The following is a 20,245-nucleotide window of genomic DNA, read 5'->3' as shown; positions in this document are numbered from 1 at the left end:
TGCCAACCCTGGAAAAACTCCTTTGCTTCTCAAACACAGGCGCTGGCCAAAATGGTTTGCAAAGTGAAGAAGTCTCCAGTACATAGGAAGGATGCTCTCTATTGTCCTCCAATCACAAAGTACAAGTGTGTAGGGCTATTGTCAGTTAACCACGAGCCACAGGATTCCTCTTTTCCTTCATGTCCTTCCTCCAGTCACCCTGAATTGCCTTTGAAACATCTCACTTCTCCCAGCCCCTTGGCACCACAAACACAACTCAAGTTCAAATAAGGTTTTCAAAGATTGACAATTGTCTCCAAATGAAACCACAGAGCAAACGAGGTTTGCAAAACCTAAATGGGAAAAACTTGCAGAAGCAAACAGAGGCGTAAAGAAACACTTTAACAAATAACACAAGCACCTGCCACAAAATGAGAAGGGTACTGGCGATCAACTGAACTTTATCATTATGGCAGATCTTCCCTGATTCATAACTCCAGTCCCATTTTACCTCCAACATAGCCTGAGACCTGAATATACCTCTGTGCATGAGACATGGAGGGCAGGACAGCAGCATCCCTCCATCATGTGTCTCTTAGGATGTAGAGGAGTAAGAACTGAGTTTTCCCAGTCATAGGAAGAATCTGCAGCTATTTCTATAATGTTTTACAGGTAGAGATGTAACCTGGTGGGGGAAAGAAAATACATGGTACCTAACAAGTCATGACACAGTAAATCACTCAAGAACTGCTTAATTATTTAAGAACTGCTTAATTATTTAAGTCAAGAAATGCTTAATTCAAGTCAAGAACTGCTTAATTATTTAAGAAAAAAGGCCTCATTTGGGAGAGTAAAACTTGACAGACAGAACATCCTTAATGAGAGGGATATGCAGCTCCCCAGGGATGGAGAAAACAGAAATATTACCTCCAAAATAAGCTGACTTTGCAAAACATTAATACGTTTCTGTTATTTCATGAATAACAGCTTTAAGGTCCCTTCCAACCCAAACCATTCTGGGATTCTATGTTGGCACTGGCCTGCTTGTTGGAGCACTGCTAGAGCACGTGGAGTGACAGTCACTGAGGGCTCTCTAAAGAAACAGCAAATCAGGCACTTACAATATTCATGAGCACTGTGCTGGACACAGGCTGCTCTAAGAAATAGCCTTCGTCTTCTGATGGCAGGTGGGAGAAAGACACATTATGTGAGCTACCTTTTAAATGACATTCTACTTTCCCAAATCCATATCCATCACACAGCCTCATGTTCAAAAACATGCACCAAGACACCCAGTCCTGGTGAGAGTGGGACACTGGGATTCAGCCGCTTCCTCTGTTTGGGGTTTTGTCTAACCCAAACAAAGCCAGGTTTGCTTGAACCATATGCAGTGGATCTGCAGTCTTGGATTTGCCCTTCAATGCAGGGGGATGAAGATCAAAAGGAGCTGAGAGCACAAGAAGGGATGGGTGGGCTAATTATGAGCTTAAGGTCCTTTCCAACCCTAGCTATTCTATGATTCTCTGATTCTCTTGAGTGCATCAGAGAAAGGGAAAAGGGTATCTCAGATGACCCCAGATGGCTTCTGGATAAAAGCAAATTTGAAAGAAGTGTTCTAATGGAGACGACTCAGGGCATTAGCAAATCACAGAGTGCGCATCTCAGCTTCCAAATGGCATTTTGATTGGCCCAACATGATTTTTTAATTTCATTTCATCCTGCAGAGTGCTTTGAGTTTGTTTGGAGAAAAAAATGGAATCATGAAATTTTGCACAAAACAGAAAAATATTAATGTTTCCTACCCACTTCTATTATGCAGCCATGAAAGACTGCTTTTGAAGGATCCCAGGCTCACTTGAAAATATGCCCATGAAATATTCACAGTTTATTTGAAAACAGGCTCTTGCTGAAAGAATAGGGCAGAGATGTGACATCTGAAATGTACCACAAGCACTTTGAGGGTAAATATTCACATTGCACCCACAGTTCTGCGCTGTGGGCACGGGGGATGACAAACACTGTCCCACAGCCAGAGCAGGGTCCTCCGGAAAGGTCACCCTCTGTGGGAAAGGACTGTTTCCATAGCAGAGCACATTGCAAGGGCTGCTCAAGCCACAGTGAGGCCACCCTGTGAAAATACTGTGTCAGTATTGAAGAGTTTTGCAGTGTGTCATCTGCTGCTAAAGGAGGTGCAGGGTATGTGGTCTCAGTCTGTGCCTGTCTCCAGACCCATGCCACCAGTCTGCTTTCCATGGGCAATAAACCTATTCATAGAATCATGGAATACAATCATAGAATGGTTTACATTGGAAGGAACCTTTAAAGAACACCTATTTAAAGATCAAACAGTTCCAGCCAATCCTGCCACAGGCAGGGACACCTCCCACCAGACCAGGTTGCTCCAAGCCCCATCCAACCTGGCCTTGAGCACTGCCAGGGATGGGGCAGCCACAGCTTCTGTGGGCACCCTGTGCCAGGGCCTCACCACCCTCACAGGGAAGAACTTCTTCCTCAGATTCCATCTCAATCTCCCCTCTGTCAGTTTAAATCCATTCCCCCTTGTCCTGTCCCTACCTGCCCTTGTCAAAAGCCCTTCTCCAGTTTTTTCTTGTTTCCCTTCTCCAGCCCTCAGAGCATCTTTGTGGCCTCCTCTGGGCTCACTCCAACAGCTCCACAACCCTCTTGTGCTGGGGGCCCCGGAGCTGGATGTAGGACTGCAAGGGGAGTCTCGTGCTGGTCACACTGCTAGTGATGCAGCTCAGCACGTGGCTCTTTTCTGGGCTGCAAGCACACACTGTTGGGTCACGTCCATTCTTTCATCCACCAGTACCCCAAGTCCTTCTCCTTGGCTGTACCATAGGATGAGTCCATGGGCAGCCTGGAAACTCAGTCCCGGTGACCAGGAAGAAGTATTCTCCCCTCCTATTTCTCAAAATCAGCCCTTTCACCCTCTTGTGTTAACATTTAACTCCAAAAATGTATCTGGGGCTTTTAATGCAACTTAGCCCAGGAGCCTGGAGGTGGAGCAGCCTTCACACATTGATGTAACCCTATGTGCACTCCCCTTCTGTCCCTGCTCCACTCGTACCTTGCTCAACCTCTAGCCAGAGTTTGCATCCAGGATTCTCACAGGTGGGCAAGAGCAGCACAGTGGGATTGGAAAGATGTTACCAAAGAAGCTAACCAAGCAATGGTTTTGCTGAGCTGCACAGAGCAGGGCTCCCTCTGCCTCCAAACACTCTGTCGGGCACTACCAAAGGTGCCAGGCAGAAAACAGTCCTCCAGGGTCAACCAAGATCATGAGAAGGGGCAAGAAGAAGATAAATAGGGACAGATGCAACCCAAAACCACAGCAGATACAGGGAGTGAAACTGGGGAGAGAAGGGCCAGATTTCCAGGTGGAAATTCAACCTGTTATTAAGAAGTGATGAGCACAACCACGACAAACCCTCACCTCCAGAGCCAAGAGCTCAAACTTGCTCTGAGAGCTGTGCCTGCAGCTATAATTGATAAAGTCTTTGCAAATAATGAAATAACATACATATATATTATATACATAACACACAAACACATAGAAACCAGAGACCACTAACAACTAGAACATGTATGCTGAGCAATGTAATGAACTTGGGTGGCCAGAAATGCATGCTGGGGAAAAAAACCCAGTTCCCTGCAAGGAAAGGTAAAACCTGGGAAGAATTTGGATACCACCAAGTTAGACACCCATGAGGGGTTCTTTGCTTTTGGCTTTGTGCTGGTGGAGCACACAACCATTTTCGTGCTGCTGGGGCTCAGCTCAGCATCAGGATGGGAGGAACGGCCTCTGAGCAGCCCCAGAGATGCCAGAGTGGAGCTCAGGATGCTTCTCCCCAACTGCATTTGTATTCAGGGCTTCTTCACTTGCTTTTCATTAATACATACATAGATACATGCATCCTATAAAATACTGAGTCATAATCAAGATAGCCTGCTATCAGGAAGAGCCCTGGTGGCTGAATTACACTGTGTTAATAGATGTGTTCATCTTCAGATCTGAGATGGTAGAAACACTGTTTTTCTTTCTCTTTCAGCATCCCCAGCTCATAAATTCAATTTTCCTCCAGGCTATTCACAGCCGGATGCTGAGATTGATGTCTGTGTGCCTGATTGACTCCTGCTGACTTATAGAGATATTCCAGCTGCTATCAAGAGCTCCAGGCTGACACTTCCCGTAGAATCAAATAGGTTGGAAAAGACCTTGAAAACCATCAAGTCCAACCTTTACCCCAGGAATGAGCACTAAACTATGCCACTAAATGACATCGCAAATGCAAGGCCTTCTCCTCTTGGAGAAGACAGGCAGCAAGGGGTGAAGCCCTATAACCAATAGAAAGGAGAGGTGAGAACATCTTGGAAAGCCAAGATGGTCATCCTTTGGAAACCTTTCTTCAGGTAACTCTGCACTGTCAGTCTCAGGGCTCTGCACCAGCTCTGTTGCTTGAGTTGAAGCTTTTCAATCCCCAGTTGAAGCCTTCAGCCTGCAAAACACCCCAAACCTATGGGTAGGTCTTTCTGAGGCCTCCCTACTCCAAAAACAAAAGACATTTTTGGCAGAGTTCAGCTTCAAGCATTGCAAAGCCCCTGGCCTTGTCCCAGCCAGCTCCATCCTCACCCATGTCTCTTTGATCTCCTCCAGAGTCCTGAGATCTCAGCAAAGGGCAAAGCTATGTCCAACATGCAGATCCAGCCAGGGATTTCACTGGTCCCTAATGACATTTTGGTGGCATTTTGTGGCAAACACACAGTTCCAGCTCAGTCTGGCAAAGCCACAGTAGTCTCATGCTGGGTTAGCTTATAGCTGAGATGCCTCAGTCTGGCCCTGCGAGCAGCAGCTCCATTCTCCAGCACTTTGCTTCTTCATCACACACATGAATATATTCAAAACCCAATTGGACACAGTCCAGGGCAACTTGCCCCAGCTGATCCTGCTTGAGCAGGGATTGGACTAAAGCCTCTCAGAGGTGTCCCCAACCTCTCCGGACAACACATGGAACAACGGGCTAGATGCTGCAGACATCTAGCTTCATTTTCCTTGCATCTCCCCAGACAGCCACCATTATCAGCTAAGGATTAGTATCAGCTCTGGTATGTGCGGGTGGGTGCCAGACATTGGTTTTCCATGAGATGGGACCTGTTCTCTCTGCTTCTGGGGAAGGAGGAGGAGAAGACACAATTAAGCAAATTCTCCCAAATCATCCCAAGGTTTCCAGAAGGACCAGCTCACACCTGCAGACCCACATGGGCCACCGCTTCCCTATCAAAAAGCAGCACAGAAAAAACATCCCTGTCCAGCGGAGGCACCTCCTGTGGTATCTATGGTGGTGTGCATGGAGCAGCAGCCCTGATCGAGAGAAATTCCCCAAAAGGCACAGATTAAACGTTAATCCTTCGGTTTCCCTGGATCTGAAAGGATTATGTCACTGGGTTATTTACTTGCCATTCTCACCTGCCCTTTCTGATCTGTTTTGCTTGAGAAATAGATAATTCTGGTCTCAATGTCATCCAGGGAAACTAGGGCAAAGCAAACCAGGGCCTTTTATCCAAGTGTTTCCACTACAGCAGTACGTCAAGGATTCGGACGCAGGATGAGCACAGAGCACTGTGCTGTCCAAGGGGCTTCAGGTGGGTCCATGGAACACCTGCAATACATAATCCCCCCCCCCCCCAATTGAGTGAAAACTGCTTCTTGACCATGAGAAGTACTGTTTGAGATTTTAAAAGGCATAGAGGATAAACACAAGTTTGGGACATCACCTTTGAAAGGGAGAAGACCCCTCTCCATCCAGCCACACAACCAGGGAATAAATGAAATCCATGGGATGCAGAGTTTGGTATTACATCCCAAATGCCACTGTTCTCCCAGCCCTTCCACACACACTCCCTTTTTACCCCAGGCTGGGGAAGGGAGTGTCCCAGGGAAGGAGGAATTAGTCCTCTGGGATCTGCATATGAGCCCCAGGGCTGGACTGTGCTGGAACCCTGTTCCCACATAGGGACCCCAGTCCTATTCTGGGATCCCTGTCCCACAGATGGACATCAGCCCCATGCTTGGATCCTTGCTGTATGCAGGGTCCCCAACCCCATTCCAGGACCCCAGTCCTATGCCAGAACCCCTGTCTTATACACAGATCTTTGTCCCATGTCAGGACACCAGTCCTATGGTGGGATTCCTGTATCTTGCCCAGATCCCAGTCCATGCTATGATCCCTGTCCCATGCCAGGACCCACATCTCATGATTGGGTCCCAGTCCCACACCAGGATAAGCAATGTTTCACTGCAAGGCTTCACTACAGAGAGAAAGAGCCTGATCCTTCTATTCCTTCCCACTACTCTCATCCAAGTACAAGCCCAGCCCCTTGTGTCCTGCTTTGGGTGATGTGGCCCACCGGGAAGGGAGTGTCCATGCTCCATTTTGGATATGGGTAGCTATCTATTTACAGGCGTGCTCCCCACAGGACCCAAAGCAGCAGGGTTCCCTACATGGCTGAGAAACGCTGTTTTAAAGGCTTACAGAAAAATCTGAACAAGGGGGAAGAATCTGCCTCCTCAGCAAAGCAAAGGAAATAAGGCTCACAGCAGGTATTTTCCAGTCAGAAGAGACCACAGCTGGGTCAGTGTTTCTGATGGCTGCAGGGATGCTCCCAAAAGTGTGGTGACGGGAGGCTCCCATGCACTGGCTTGGGGTCTGTGGAACCCATTATCCACCTGAAAGCAGGCCTCTCCTCCTTCCCAGCTGGATTTGCAAGCCCAGGGGTCCAGAGCTGATCCCAGCTGAATTTAAGGCTGGAATTGCAGACTGGTTTGTGTTGGAAGGGACCTTAAAGACCATTCAGTTCCAACCCCCCTGCCATGGGCAAGGACACCTTCCACATGGAAAAGCCAATACACTTTATTTTGGCTTGTACTAGAAGGAGATGCCTTGATTTTCCATTCCCACTTTCACAGAGAGCTGACAGCAAAAATAAGCCCTTCAAAAAACTTTTCCTTGCATGAGAAAGCAGCTTTTAATTGTTTAAATATTTTACAGGGTTGAAACACTGCTGCAAATGAGTTCAAGAAATGTCAGCCCATGCAGGGCTGAGAAGGGTGCTTGCTGCTGCATGGAGCACAGGTTTGCTCCGGAAAGCTGTGCTGGCAATCAGAGATAAAGGGAATTAAAGTCATGGAGGGAAAACCCATCTGCTTTGACTGCTGCAAAGTAGATGAAGGATTCTCCCCCTTTACCCTGCTCTGGTGAGACCCCCCTGCAGTCCTGCATGCAGCTCTGCACCCCCAACTTAAGAAGGACGTGGAGCTGTTGCAGTGAGTCCAGAGGGGCTACAGAGATGCTCCAAGGGCTGGAGCACCTCTGCAATGGAGACAGGCTGAGAGAGCTGGGCTTGTTCAGACTGGAGAAGGCTCCAGGGAAACCTTAGAGCAGTTTCCAGTGCCTAAAGGGGCCAACAAGAAAGCTGGAGAGGGGCTTTTGACAAGGGCAGGTAGGGACAGGACAAGGGGGAATGGCTTTAAACTGACAAAGGGGAGACTGAGATGAGATGTGAGGAAGAAGTTCTTCCCTGTGAGGGTGGTGAGGCCCTGGCACAGGTTGCCCAGAGAAGCTGTGGCTGCCCCATCCCTGGCAGTGTTCAAGGCCAGGTTGGATGGGGCTTGGAGCAACCTGGTCTGGTGGAAGGTGTCCCTGTCTGTGGCAGGGGGTTGGAAGCTTTAAGGCTCCTTCCAACCCAAACCATTCTGTGATTCTATGAGTCTATGATAACTGTTCCCTGCACATTATGTTCATATTCATACTAAACATGTATTTCTAAGCAGGGGTCATCAGCCTGGGTCCAGAAGGAAAGGAAAAGTGGCATTGGTACCATGCAGCCAGACAGAGAGAGGAGCAGGGTCCAGGTACTGGGATTGCATGTAGCGTGGTTTTATGCACAGATATTTGCTGACATCTACAGGGCGTTTCACAGAGACAAAGCTGTAGCTACTTGGAGGATGCATATTCACACTCCCCAGTTTCCTTCCCAGTGGAGAAATGCACTTTAAGGTGCGTGACAGCCGCAGGTCACTACCAACTAACTACAAACACCCGTGATCACCAAACACTCATCTTGATCGACAGCTTCACTTTGGTGTTGGAGACTGTCACAAGTTGGGTCCTTTTAATTTTTAAGCATTTTTGAAGCATCACCACATGGTCTGCCCAGTGCCAAGAATATCCCTGTAGAGCAGATGCACCTCCATTTCTATGATAGACCCACAACACAGTTTTAGCTGGACAGGAGCACCCATGACATGCAGCACCCACCTGCATCTATGTGTCACCTTCACACCTATGATAGATCTTGGTTTCTTGCCCACAGACATGAGTAGAGGGCACCTGGCTGCCTCCTGTCCAGGGTAAAATATAGCAAAACAGTAAAAATAAGACAAAAATGACACTCGGGAAGATGGCTGGGCTTTCACTGCTAGTGCTTTCCCACTAGAGAGCCCAGAGGGAATCCACAGCCACACATCAACTCTTTGGCATGGTGCTGGATACTCACTGGTCAGGTGGGTACTGATCTCCCCTTGCTCCACGGGTTTCCATCTCTTTGTTGGCCTCATGTACCACGAAAGGGCCCCTCTGAGGGGTGACAGGCTGAGGGGAGGATGCAGCAGGGACGGCTGCAAACACCAAGAACCAGTACACCAAGGAAGAAGAGAGGCAGGTAGGGATGGAGGCTTTAACCAGTACACCAGGAGGCTTTAACCAGTACACCAAGAACCAGTACACCAAGGAAGAAGAGAGGCAGGTAGGGATGGAGGCTTTAAGCGGCCATTTGTGCACGGAAACTGGAGGATCAAGAGAGCATTTCACCAGCTCTTCGCTCCTTGCCCTTCACCTGGAATCAGCAAGGGGGCTCTTGCAGGTGGAAAGCCCCCGAAATTTACTCATCACATGCAACCACACAGCAGTTTTGCAGCAGCAGCAGATCTGGCAGAGGGACAAGCATTGATCAGTCTGTATTTAGCTCGACTGGGACTGATTGTGTCCTGTGTGGAGAGCTGGTGCAGCTGGGGATAATCTGAGATGGCCACTCCAGCCACCAAGGCTCCAGGCAGGCTCGTGGGCAGAAATGCCACCCACCTCCAAGGCAGGCTGCTGCCACATGAAGAACCTCTCCCCCTCCAGCAGCTCTTTTCAGCAGGGTTTTAAAAGCAGCAGGATGTGTGCATTGACAGGAACAGTTATTTTTATCACACGTGAACTCTTCTGTCAATGCTGCTGTCAAAGGCATATGCCCCAGATGTCTTACCTCAAGATAAGAACACTTTGAACCAAGCACAGAGGATTCAGGAGCCCATACAATCAGGCCTAACCAAGCACCCAGCCTTTAAGACCTCCCAGAGGCACAGCAAAGGTTCCTGGGAAAAGTGCAAGGTCAGCCTTGCAGCATCCCACCCCCTTGCTTCTTCCAGCCAAATTGGGTTGGCATCACCCCACAACACAGCCCAGGAGCTGGGCTTAGAACTGCTGTAGCTACAAGCTCAGCCACCTAAAAGCCCACTGCTGCTCATCCCAGGGAAGCGAAATGGACAGGGACTATCAAACAGTGGTCTGAAGTCCCCACAGACATAAAAGAGATGAGGTGAGCTTTGTTGACAAGAAGCTCACCATGACCCAGCAGTGTGTGCTTGTAGCCCAGAAACCAACCATGTCCTGGGCTGCATCACCAGCAGTGTGACCAACAGGTCAAGGGAGGGGATTCTCCCCTTCTACTCTGCTCTGATGAGATCCCCCCTGCAGCTCTGCATCCAGCTCTGAGGCAACAACACAAGAAAGACATGGAGCTGTTGGAATGAGTCCAGAGGAGGCCCCAAAGATGCTCCAAGGGCTGAAGCACCTTTGCTACAGACACAGGCTGAGAGAGCTGGGCTTGTTCAGCCTGGAGAAGAGAAGGGTCCAGGGACACCTTAGAGCAGCTTCCAGGGCCTAAAGGGGCTGACGAGAAAGCTGGAGATGGGCTTTTGACAAGGGCAGGTAGGGACAGGACAAGAAGGAATGGCTTTAAACTACAGAGGGAAGATTTAGATCAGCTTCTGTGAGGAAGTTCTTCCCTGTGAGGGTGGGGAGGCACTGGTACAGGTTGGCCAAAGAAGCTGAGGCTGCCCCATCCCTGGAAGTGCTCAAGGATTCTATGAGCTGCCTCTACACAGCCCTCTGCAGAATAAGGGACAACTTCTTCCACTGTGGGACTGTTTTATTATTAAAAGATTTGTTAACAACAAATTTTGTCAATTACAAAATATATAGAAGTGATGTATATACACAGACACACTGCGCAGCCAGCAGGGTCGGGAAACTTCAAGGAACAGAACAAATCGCAAGTTAACATCAAGCAGTGATGGGGTCCCAAGCCACTCAGTCACTTCCAGGATAGATATCCTGCACATGTTGGGTCTGACCATGGATGTTAACAAATACACACAGCCAGCTCTCTAGAGAAGATCACCCTTTGTTCCCCACCTGGCAGTTAACACCAGCTCTTCCACAGAAAAAAACACCTTGAAAAAGGCATCTTTGTGCAGGAAGAAGAGAACCAGTCCTCCGGAAAATAGTCATGGCTCTGGGTCTCTAAGGGCTGGTGAGCAGCATGTCCCAGCAAGGTGTCTCTACCGGAGAGCAACAGGATTCGCATTGCTGGCAGATCCCAAGCCCGAGGCTGCCCGATTGACCTCCTTAGTCAGAGTCACTTCCCTCCTGCTTTGCTGACCCGACAGCAGATGCCAGCTCCTCCTCCTGCCCTTTCAACCGCTCTCCTGCAAGTGCAAAACAGCAGTGGTTTAGTGATAAACTGGCTGTACTGGGGAAGCTACATGGTGAAGGACATGAACCCCTGAGCCCACAGGTCATCCCCCTGGCCATGCAAGCCAAGCATGCATGCAGCCTTGGGGAAGCTAGTGGGACCAACAGCTTCCCAGACCCTTTTGGGAAAGCCACCAGTGCCTCCCTGGCCCAACAGCAAGACACCAGGCTCCCAGCAAGCATCGTGTAATCCCTCTGGAACAAATGGCGACCCTCACGTACACCATCCCTCTGACACCATAACGCACTTATGAGCTCAGCAATGGCTCTCTGCGTCCTCTTCTCCAGCTTCTCCAGTTTCTTGGCTACATCTCGCTTCAAATCCCTGAAGAGGAGAGAGACAATGTCAGAACAAATCCTCACCCACAGCAGATGTGAAATCAAGGGCTACATTACACCCTTCCCAGTGGAAGAGAAACTCCTCTCTCCTGTGAGCACCATGGAGCAGAGTGTGTCTCCCATCAGGAGACCACTCTGATGGGCAAACCACTCAATGCCCTAGCATTCCTTGTCACTGAGGCCACCATGGTGACAAGCATCTCAGAAGGATGAGCAGAGTCACCTGGTGGAAGCAAGAAAAGTGAAGACAGTCCTGTGCTTTGAATCTTCCTCGAAACAGGGCTGGATTTCCCATTTCTAGCAGTTTTAACCCAACCTGGACAGCCTCAAGCTGATAATAACCCACCACTGATGCCAACACCCTTTTCCCCACAGCAGGGCTCTGCAGGCACTCACCAGTCTGGTTTCCTGGGGGCCAGGTTTGCCAGATCCTAGGGAAGAAGAGGAGACACCCAGTGAGAGCTGCAGGCAAGGTTCAAGCCTGGACACAGACAGATGCACCCAGCACAGAATGGCTTGCAATATACATACCACCTCGTCGATGATGGGCTCTGGCTTGGCAGCCTCCAGCTGGTCCTTCACCTTATCTTCCACTAGATGGGGGAACAAGACCAGCATCAGTGCAGGGCGCAGCAGCAGGACACCAAGAGGACAAGGCACAGGGAAACCCACCAGAGTTCTGGCCTTGGTTCACAAAAGCCCATTTGAACATCTTTGCCCTAAGAGCACGGCACACACAAGTGAGTACAAGCAGGATGTGTACTCCCACCACCCAAACCCTTTCAGAGACTCCCAAAAATCACCTGGAAATGATGCAAACCCAACAACCATTAAATGCCACAAATGCCAACAGCAGCAAGAAGTCGCCTGCTGGGTTCCAGCCCTCTTTCCATAAAACCTGCAGGGACCAGCTGCTCCACAAGTGGCATTTGACTCACTGTGACTCATTTACAAGGCCACCACCTGAGACAACTTGGAGAAATCAAGCTCCAGCCCAAACTGTACATAAAGGTCTGCAGATACCAGGGATAATGGCAAAGCTTGCATGGCAAACAGCCCTCCATCCTTCAATACTGTGTCTGTGCAATGAGGGGGTGTGGGGACCAGGGAGAGCACATCCCTGTGGCGGGAATCTTGGTCCAGCAAACGGATATGCCCAAGGCACTTTTAATATGAAACCACACCGAGCCCCAGCCCTTCTGTCCTTCTCCCTCCCACAAAGTGCCCCAGGACAGACAGGCTGGATGCTCCAGATACAGGAAAGGCAGCCAATGGCGACTGCAGCTCCAAAGAAGGGCTGGCTGAGAGGGCAAGTTTTACTGGAAAGAGCCAAAATTCCTGTTCCCAATTCCAAATGACACTCCAGGGAAGAATCGGGGGACATTTCAAACTTTCACAAAAGTACCAAGAAAGCAGAGCGTCAGCAGATCTCTGCCGTGCTCCCAGAGGCAGCCTTTTGATTTAGGGCATTTTTAAAAAGATCTATTCTGGGAGGACTTAATATTTCAAGATGAAGGGAACTTCTACCCTTTGCTTCCCTCTCAAGAGCTGTGCTGAGGTTCAGTACTAGGAAATAGCAGACTGAACACCCTGGACTCGTGACTAATATTTGTTTAAAGATAGCTCAAACAAAAACCCGCCTGAGTCTCCTTCAGCACCCTCCAGCAAGAGCTCGGCTCCCCTGAGTGTCAACCCTTTGGTGTGGGGCTGGACCCGGTGTGCTCAGCTCAGACACACACCCCACTTGTGCAACACAGGGTGTGCAGTCCTCATGGGTGAGAGGAAGATGAGGCAACATGGCCCGCAACCATCACACTCACCCAGCAGCAGTGGGATTGCTCCGGCACTCCCACCATGGCTGCTCAGACATGCCATCACCCTCCAGGGCTGCAGACAGTCATCTACAACCTAAACACCTCACACCAACAAGCTACCAGCAGAATACATCCAGTGGCTTTTGCACCTTCGGCTGAAGTGTTCAGGAACACAGAGGTTTCCAGGCCACCTGACTTCTGGAAAGGAAAGGTACAACCCATCCACTCTGCACCATGCTGGCTGGATGCAGAGTCCTGTGCTGGTTTATTTTGCCCTCATAACGACAAGTGTTGCCTCATTCTCTCTGGGAACACTGCGGGTGTGGGAGACTGGTGAATGGGAAGGAGATGGGATGTGCTCTTACAGAAAGGCTCATCACAGCAGTCAGTCAATCCCTGCAAAGGGCTCTGTGTGAGGGAGGGGATTCTGCCCCTCTGCTCTGGTGAGAGCTCCCCTGCAACCTTGTGTCCAGATCTGGGACTCCAATACAAGAAGGACGTGGAGCTGTTGCAGTGAGTCCAGAAGAGGCCACAGAGACGCTCTGAGGGCTGGAGCACCTCTCCTATGGAGACAGGCTGAGAGAGCTGGGCTTGTTCAATCTGGAGAGGAGAAAGCTCTGGGGAAAACTTAGAGCAGCTTCCAGTGCCTAAAGGGGCTGATAAGAGCCCTGGAAAGGGGCTTTTGACAAGGGCAGGTAGGGACAGGACAAGGGGGAATGGATTTAAACTGACAGAGGGGAGATTGAGATGAGATCTGAGGAAGAAGTTTTTCCCTGTGAGGGTGGTGAGGCCCTGGCACAGGTTGCCCAAAGAAGCTGTGGCTGCCCCATCCCTGGCAGTGTTCAAGGCCAGGTTGGATGGGGCTTGGAGCAACCTGGTCTGGTGGAAGGTGTCCCTGTCTGTGGCAGGGGGGCTGGAACTGGATGAGCTTTAAGGTCCCTTCCAACCCAAGCCAGTCTGCGATTCTACGATCTGCCTTGCCTGCAAACCTCCAGAAGAGAGTAAAGCACAGGGAGCCTCACCACAGGCACCAGCACCACCTCTGCTGTTGTCTTTCTTTGTGTCACCTCCCATGCTCACTCTTGCACCCACCTGAGGCTGGCTTGGCTGGGGGCATCTTCCTCTTCTTAAGCTCCTCATCTTCAGGATCATAGTTTCGCAGTTTGAGCTCCCTGGGGAGGAAAGGGAAGAGCACAGAGCAGTGAGACACATCCTTGCCACCCTAGACCATGGGCTCTCAATAGTGAGGGGCATATCTGCAATAGCAGCTACAGGCAGCGGCCAGGAGTTGGCAGCGGCCAGGAGTTGGCAGCAGCCCATGCTATTCAGAAAAGACAGGGTCATGCCAGAGCTCAGCAGGATAAAGGTGATGTCTTGGCAAGCCAAGCAGAGGTGGTTGGTAATGGACACAAGTGGCTCTGCAAAGCTCTGAACTTCAGCCCACTTCACTTCTAGGTCTCAACCCAGTGACAGACTCAGTATGGGAACACCAGAGATCCACAACCAGGGGAAAAAAATTATCCCAGGAGGGTACATAGGAAGGACAAGGAAAAAAAAGAGTATTTGGGATACAAGGTGGTTACTCAGTCACCAGAGAGGCTTCTGCAGTACTACAAACTGACAGTGCAAATAAGAGGAGTACATTCAGGTTCCCGAGCAAATGGGTGGTGGAGCTGACAGAGACAGGGATGATGATACCCAAACTTCACAGAAGTCTGCCCCGAGAAGCTGTGGCTGCCCCATCCCTGGCAGTGTTCAAGGCCAGGCTGGATGGGGCTTGGAGCAACCTGGTCTGGTAGAAGGTGTCCCTGCCTGTGGCAGGGGGTTGAAACTGGATGAGCTTTAAGGGTCCGCTCTAAGATTTTATGATTCTACGTTCACCCATCCTTACACCTCCCTCCACAAGAGCTCAAAGTCAGCAGTCAGCCCCCTCCACAGGGCACACACCTCCCTGATACTCAGATGTTAAATCTGCCCCTATTCAAGTTCTTTTTACACTTTTCCTGAATAATCCGGTCCTCAAATGGACAACCATTAGACATCCTCAATCACATGAGCTCCCAAGCTGATTCCTCCTCGAGGTCAAAACTTGCAAGCTTCAAGCAGAGGCATTTCCACAACTAAAGCCCTGAGGATCCAGCTCACAGAACCCCATCCCACCTCCAGCTGCTTACACATGCCTACAATGCACTCTGCAGGTCAGTGGATCTTAGTTAACAACACACTAGCCCACAGGGCAAATTAAGTAGATTAAATTCATTTAACACTGTTGATGAGTTTAATCAGTTTATAAACAGAAACTGAGGCACTTGCTTCCCAGCAGTGCTCTGGCCCCAGATGTCAGCAAAGCCTTCAGCAGCGATGAGGGCAGTTGTGTCGCTGCAGAGGAGGATGCAGAGAGCCCCGATGCAAACACAGTGGAAGGTGCTTTGATTAGGCAGGAAAATCAACAGTTCAATATTACCATTTTCCTCCCAGCAGACAGCTGATACCTGAGGCCATCTCCCTGCTAAGAGTTTACTGATGGAGAAGCACGCGAGATACAACCCAACCCAAGGGATTACAGTCAAAGCAAAAAATGACAAAAGGTGAAGAAGCTACAATACAAGAGAGGTGAGAAGAAGAAAGTCAGCAGCCAGATAGCCCTGAATGTGTGAGAAGCACAAAAACCACACAACTTTGGTGGTTCCTGGAGCACAACAGGAAGGTCCTACCCTTCCCATGCCATCCCCCCTCCAGCAGCTGAATCTATTTGCAAAGAGTTCAACCCACACCATGGCTGATGCCACAGTTGTGGTGGAAGGACATGAATGGAGCTCAGCAAGATAAATGCAGCCAGCAGACAGGAAAACAGAGCCCAGACAGATTAGAAGACTCACAGACACTTCTCGTGTCATCAAGCCTAGGTCCCCCAAGCCTTTGCATCAATGCAACACCACGAAACAGGAACACATTTCCGCAGCAGTGGGAGAAAGGATGCTCAAAAGAAACACAGGAGAGATCAGCATGTAGCTTCACTACCTTCCTCAGGCCAAGAGCACCACTAACTACCCCATGAAGACAAGCTGCTGTGCAGAGTTTCACATGTATTTTTACACACACATGCCCTGGAAGGAGGGATTTATCAAATTAACCTGTGATGACCACCATCAATCCCCAGCCAGAAAAGCAGCTCTTTTCAGGAAGGTTGATCATGGAGGATCAAGCAATTACTTTCTTGCAGCAGGAGATGCCAACTCCAGGCACACAGGAATCACTGTTATTCTGTGATTTTACAGACAATCTCCAATTAGCAGGATTCTGTTTCTAACCTGGGAGGCTGGGGGAGGAAGAGGAGCAGTTACTTCATTCAGGAGGCAATGGGACATCAGGCTGTGATGTCTCACATCTGACCAAAGGCTGGCTCGCATAAGCTGGAGGGGTTTTATACGGCAAAGTGGCAGACCCTGCAGAACACAAACTTCAACATCTTCCAGACTTCCTGATCTCCTTAGCTTACTACATTTAGAAGGATTTGCAGCTAAAAGGGAACCAAACAGAGATCCCTAGAATCAAATAACCTAAAATGAGCGGTATGAGCTAAACAAGTTGTCCCTTTTGGTCTAGCAAAACGTTGCCATTACATCTTGACAAGCAATGTTTTAAATTCATTAGGTATCCCTGTTCATGTCGGGGGGTTGGAACTAGGTCATCTTTAAGGTCCCTTCCAACCCAAACCATTCTGTGATTCTATGATTCTGCACATGCAGTTGGAGCTGTGGCTGCTTGGCCACAGCCAAGCCAGCAGCGCGTTAAGAAGTCTTCTGTTTGCAGCAGAAGCTCTCAGATCCCAAATTTCAAGGGGCACACATGCTGGAGGTCTGGTTCCTGGTACAAGTAGGGAGACCAGCCCTTCATTCCATGATTGCAGGGCTTTGGCACCACTTGAGGATCACACAAGGAAGAGGAACTAGGAGTTTAAACCTGTTCCCAACACTCTTCCCACCCAGAAAGCTGCACCTCAGCTTGCAAACAAAAGACTTGCAGTCCAGCACTGCTCATGCTTGCTGAAGGTTCATCCACAAGATGAAAGAAAATAAAACCACAATGCACAACTTGGCAGGGTGTACCACAGATGGGGACAAGCAGTGGCATTGGCCTGGCAGAAGGGGAAGCAGCTGATGAGCGGTGGTGAAGAGGAGAAGGGCTGCAAAGCTGCACACAGCCCCCTCCATGCCTGGCACCAGTGCTTTCAGCTCCTTATTAAACCCATGTGCTGGGTTTAAACTGCGAGCACTGGGAGAAAACAAACAAAAACTGATCCCTTTAATTAACTGGGTGAGGCAAGAGAGGCTCCTGCACCTGCCTCTGGTAATTCTCGGTGCCCAGCAATCCCACAGCAGCCTCCTTGGGGGGCTCAGGGACTTAACAGCAATGTCACGCTCCATCATCTCCCCCTTCTTCTGCACACAGGAGGCTGTAAAGACAGAGAGATGAGAAGAAGGGAGGTGCTATCCCAAGTAACTTGAAAGCAGGCAAGGTTAACTATATATATTTATATTTAGAAGTTGCTGATCTTCTGCAGAGGTGGGTTAAATAAAGTTCAGGTACCAGCGGTTCCTCTAGTGCTGCATTCCAAGAAGACAGCTGGTGCACTTCACAACTGATGAATTATCCAAGTTCCCATGAAAACAAAAATAACCTCAGAATTAACATCAGGCTCTGCAGCAGGATGGGAACATAGGAGCCAGATTAGGGAGCACAGCTCCTGGGGATGAAGGGCATATCATGGTGAAGCACCAGCACTAACATGCTCATAGGGAAGGGCTGAGCACACAGAGAAGAGCTGTGTTTGACCCATTTGGCTTTATGGGGAAATCGAGTTCATGTGCGGTCAACTACCAGATTTTACCACCAACTCCTTGTAAGTGATGAAGGATGTGCCCAACCCAGATGATCTCCTATTCCTTGAGCACCTTGTGGAGTGTTTTCCAGCCCACTGCAACCCAAACAAGGTAAGACAGCAATGGAGGTGGTTATACCATTACAACTGGTGGTGAGGGCAGGTCTGTGCTAGAAGCTCCTAGGACCACATGAGGATTTGGGCAGCTGCAGCAATTACAGAGGGACACTATGGACACAGCCTTCCAGCATCTCCTAAAGGCCTGTCAGGAGTGACATGTTCCCTGTTTTGCGTCAGGAATGCCTCAAATCCAATTTCCACTCAGGCCTGGAGCTCCTTGCTGGGGAAGAAGAGGAGACCTTAAGTTTTCTTTGAAGCAGGCAGGTTGGAAACAAGAAGGCATGCAGGGTATGCACAGAATGCAAAGAGCTATCTTGATGCAAAGCACGGGACACTTAAAAGCTTCCTCCCAGCTTGTTTTTTGCTTTACTCCTCCAGCCCCAAGGGCTTTATGGAACAAAGAGTTTCCCCAATTGATGAATGGATTGTTTTAAGACTTCTAGTGAAGAGCCCACACGCTGATGTCCTTGCATCAGGAGGACGGGAATGGGTAACCCTGTAACAGCAATTTCTTAGGTGCCACAGCATCCTGATTCCCACAGTTATTATCAGAAAACTGTCACTAGGAGCTGCACTGACTAGACTGCTTAAAGGGCACCTTCCTGGTCTTACCTCTCCGAGGGGAAGACTAGAGGCCAAGGAAAGCTGGCTAGGACATCTCAGTACGGCTTTCTTAGTGCTTCTGGAGGTGAAATACACAAGTGTGCCTCAGCAGGACAGGTACTAGCAGAAGGCAAGAGTCCAGCAGCATCTGCAGACCCTGCCTACTCTGCCCAGGATCAGAGGTGAGTGTCCTCCACGGCTCTTCATCTTTCAATCTTCCCCAAGCCCTTCACATCACTCTTGTGCTCCTCAGTGTCAGCGCTAGGCACCTGATGAAGCTAAGGGAAAAAGATGCTTCCCCTGCTGTGATGAGCACAACTCATTAAAGTTGTAAAGTAGGTATGCTTTCATTCAGCGCCGAGGTGCATGGGGATAGCTCCTCCAAAGCATGCACACCTCAGGGTTGTTCTCCCTTTACATTTATTCTCTTAAGGTATCCATATGCATTAGGTTACTCGATACGCCTATACATATTTGTTATCTATCCCCACTTCGTATTATGATGAGCCGGAAGGTCCTTTGCACCTGCGGAGTGCCCCTTCTGGTCATGGGCAGGGGTCTCAGGATGAAGTAAATGAGTCTTCCTCTTGTGGGTAGGGGTCTTCAAGACGAAGTAAGTTAGTCTTCCTCTTCTTAAATTTTTCACCTTTTAATCTTTCCACATGGCCTTAGGGTTTGGTCCATGCCCAGTCTGCTTCTCCCCCACTTCTCAGTAGAACCAAACATCTGCTTTTGTCCCTTACCAGCAGAGCTAAGCATCTGCTTTTGTCCCTTACCAGGAGAACTAAGCATCTGCTTCTCCCCCTCATCAGTAGTCAATGCCTTGGCATGTTAGGTACTTAGGACAGACAATACTTTTGTTTAAGCAAAGGAATTCCTTTAACCCCCTTATACAATTTCTGTGTATTACCCCCCTGTACATTGGTTACCCCTGTATCAGCTGCATCACCAAAATTAAGAGGTTTCAAACACTAAGGCTCCTAGATCACTGTTTCTGAAGTGCCCTTCCATTCTTTGGAAGCAGTTTAGGGATGACTACACTGGGTGTTCTCAAAACTATCTTAGCCACTTCGGGCAACTTCTCTTCCAGAACCCTGGAGAAATACCATCTGGTATGAGAATTTCCTGCCCTTTGACCTTCTCAAGCTGCTCCAGAGCCCCCATATTCAGAGCCTTCCATTTTTGTGACCGCTATTTCAACTTGCTTGGAACCAAATGTCCTGAGCAACCATTTCCACATTGTTCTTTAAAGAGAAACCAGCACAAGAATTTCATTTTATTTCTCTGCATCTCCAGAATTCACTGACTCCTGGGGGTCCTGGAAAGCCACACTCAAACATATAAAGGAGTTACTGCTACAGAAGATATGGCAAAGTTCCCAAATCCTTGAAGGAGCAGTGGTTTGATGGACCCTCCTCTGCTCCACCATGTGCTCCGTGAGTGCAAGAAGGTTTGAAGGAGCAGGTACAAGGCAGCCTGACAACCAAGTACAGCAAAGCATGAGACTCCTGCAGCAGCCCAGGAGGTCTGGGACTCAAGCTAGAGGGAGCCCACATTAGACTGTGGCCAAGCTACTGAAGAACCTGAAAGGAGCAGGGATGCTGGGACTCCTGGAAACCAGGCAGCAAATA

General features: G+C 49.3%; 1 protein-coding gene across 1 annotated transcript in view; it reads right to left on the bottom strand.

Annotated features, from left to right (window-relative positions):
* Positions 1-10,236: 10,236 nt before the first annotated feature.
* The window catches only part of CCDC12 (coiled-coil domain containing 12), a 46,410-nt gene continuing 36,401 nt past the window's right edge, over positions 10,237-20,245 (bottom strand). Inside the window, exons 3-7 of the mRNA XM_031044594.2 lie at positions 14,102-14,181; positions 11,727-11,788; positions 11,592-11,626; positions 11,105-11,181; positions 10,237-10,810 (exon numbers count right to left, since the gene is read on the bottom strand). Of these exons, the coding sequence (XP_030900454.1) occupies positions 10,731-10,810; positions 11,105-11,181; positions 11,592-11,626; positions 11,727-11,788; positions 14,102-14,181 (334 nt within the window). The 3' untranslated portion in view covers positions 10,237-10,730. The remainder of the gene's footprint in view (positions 10,811-11,104; positions 11,182-11,591; positions 11,627-11,726; positions 11,789-14,101; positions 14,182-20,245) is intronic.

This window comes from Melopsittacus undulatus, chromosome 1, assembly GCF_012275295.1.
Source record: "Melopsittacus undulatus isolate bMelUnd1 chromosome 1, bMelUnd1.mat.Z, whole genome shotgun sequence".
In the NCBI taxonomy this organism is placed as follows: domain Eukaryota; kingdom Metazoa; phylum Chordata; class Aves; order Psittaciformes; family Psittaculidae; genus Melopsittacus; species Melopsittacus undulatus.
Note: the sequence above shows the minus strand (reverse complement) of the source record. Positions and strands in the feature narration are given on the sequence as shown.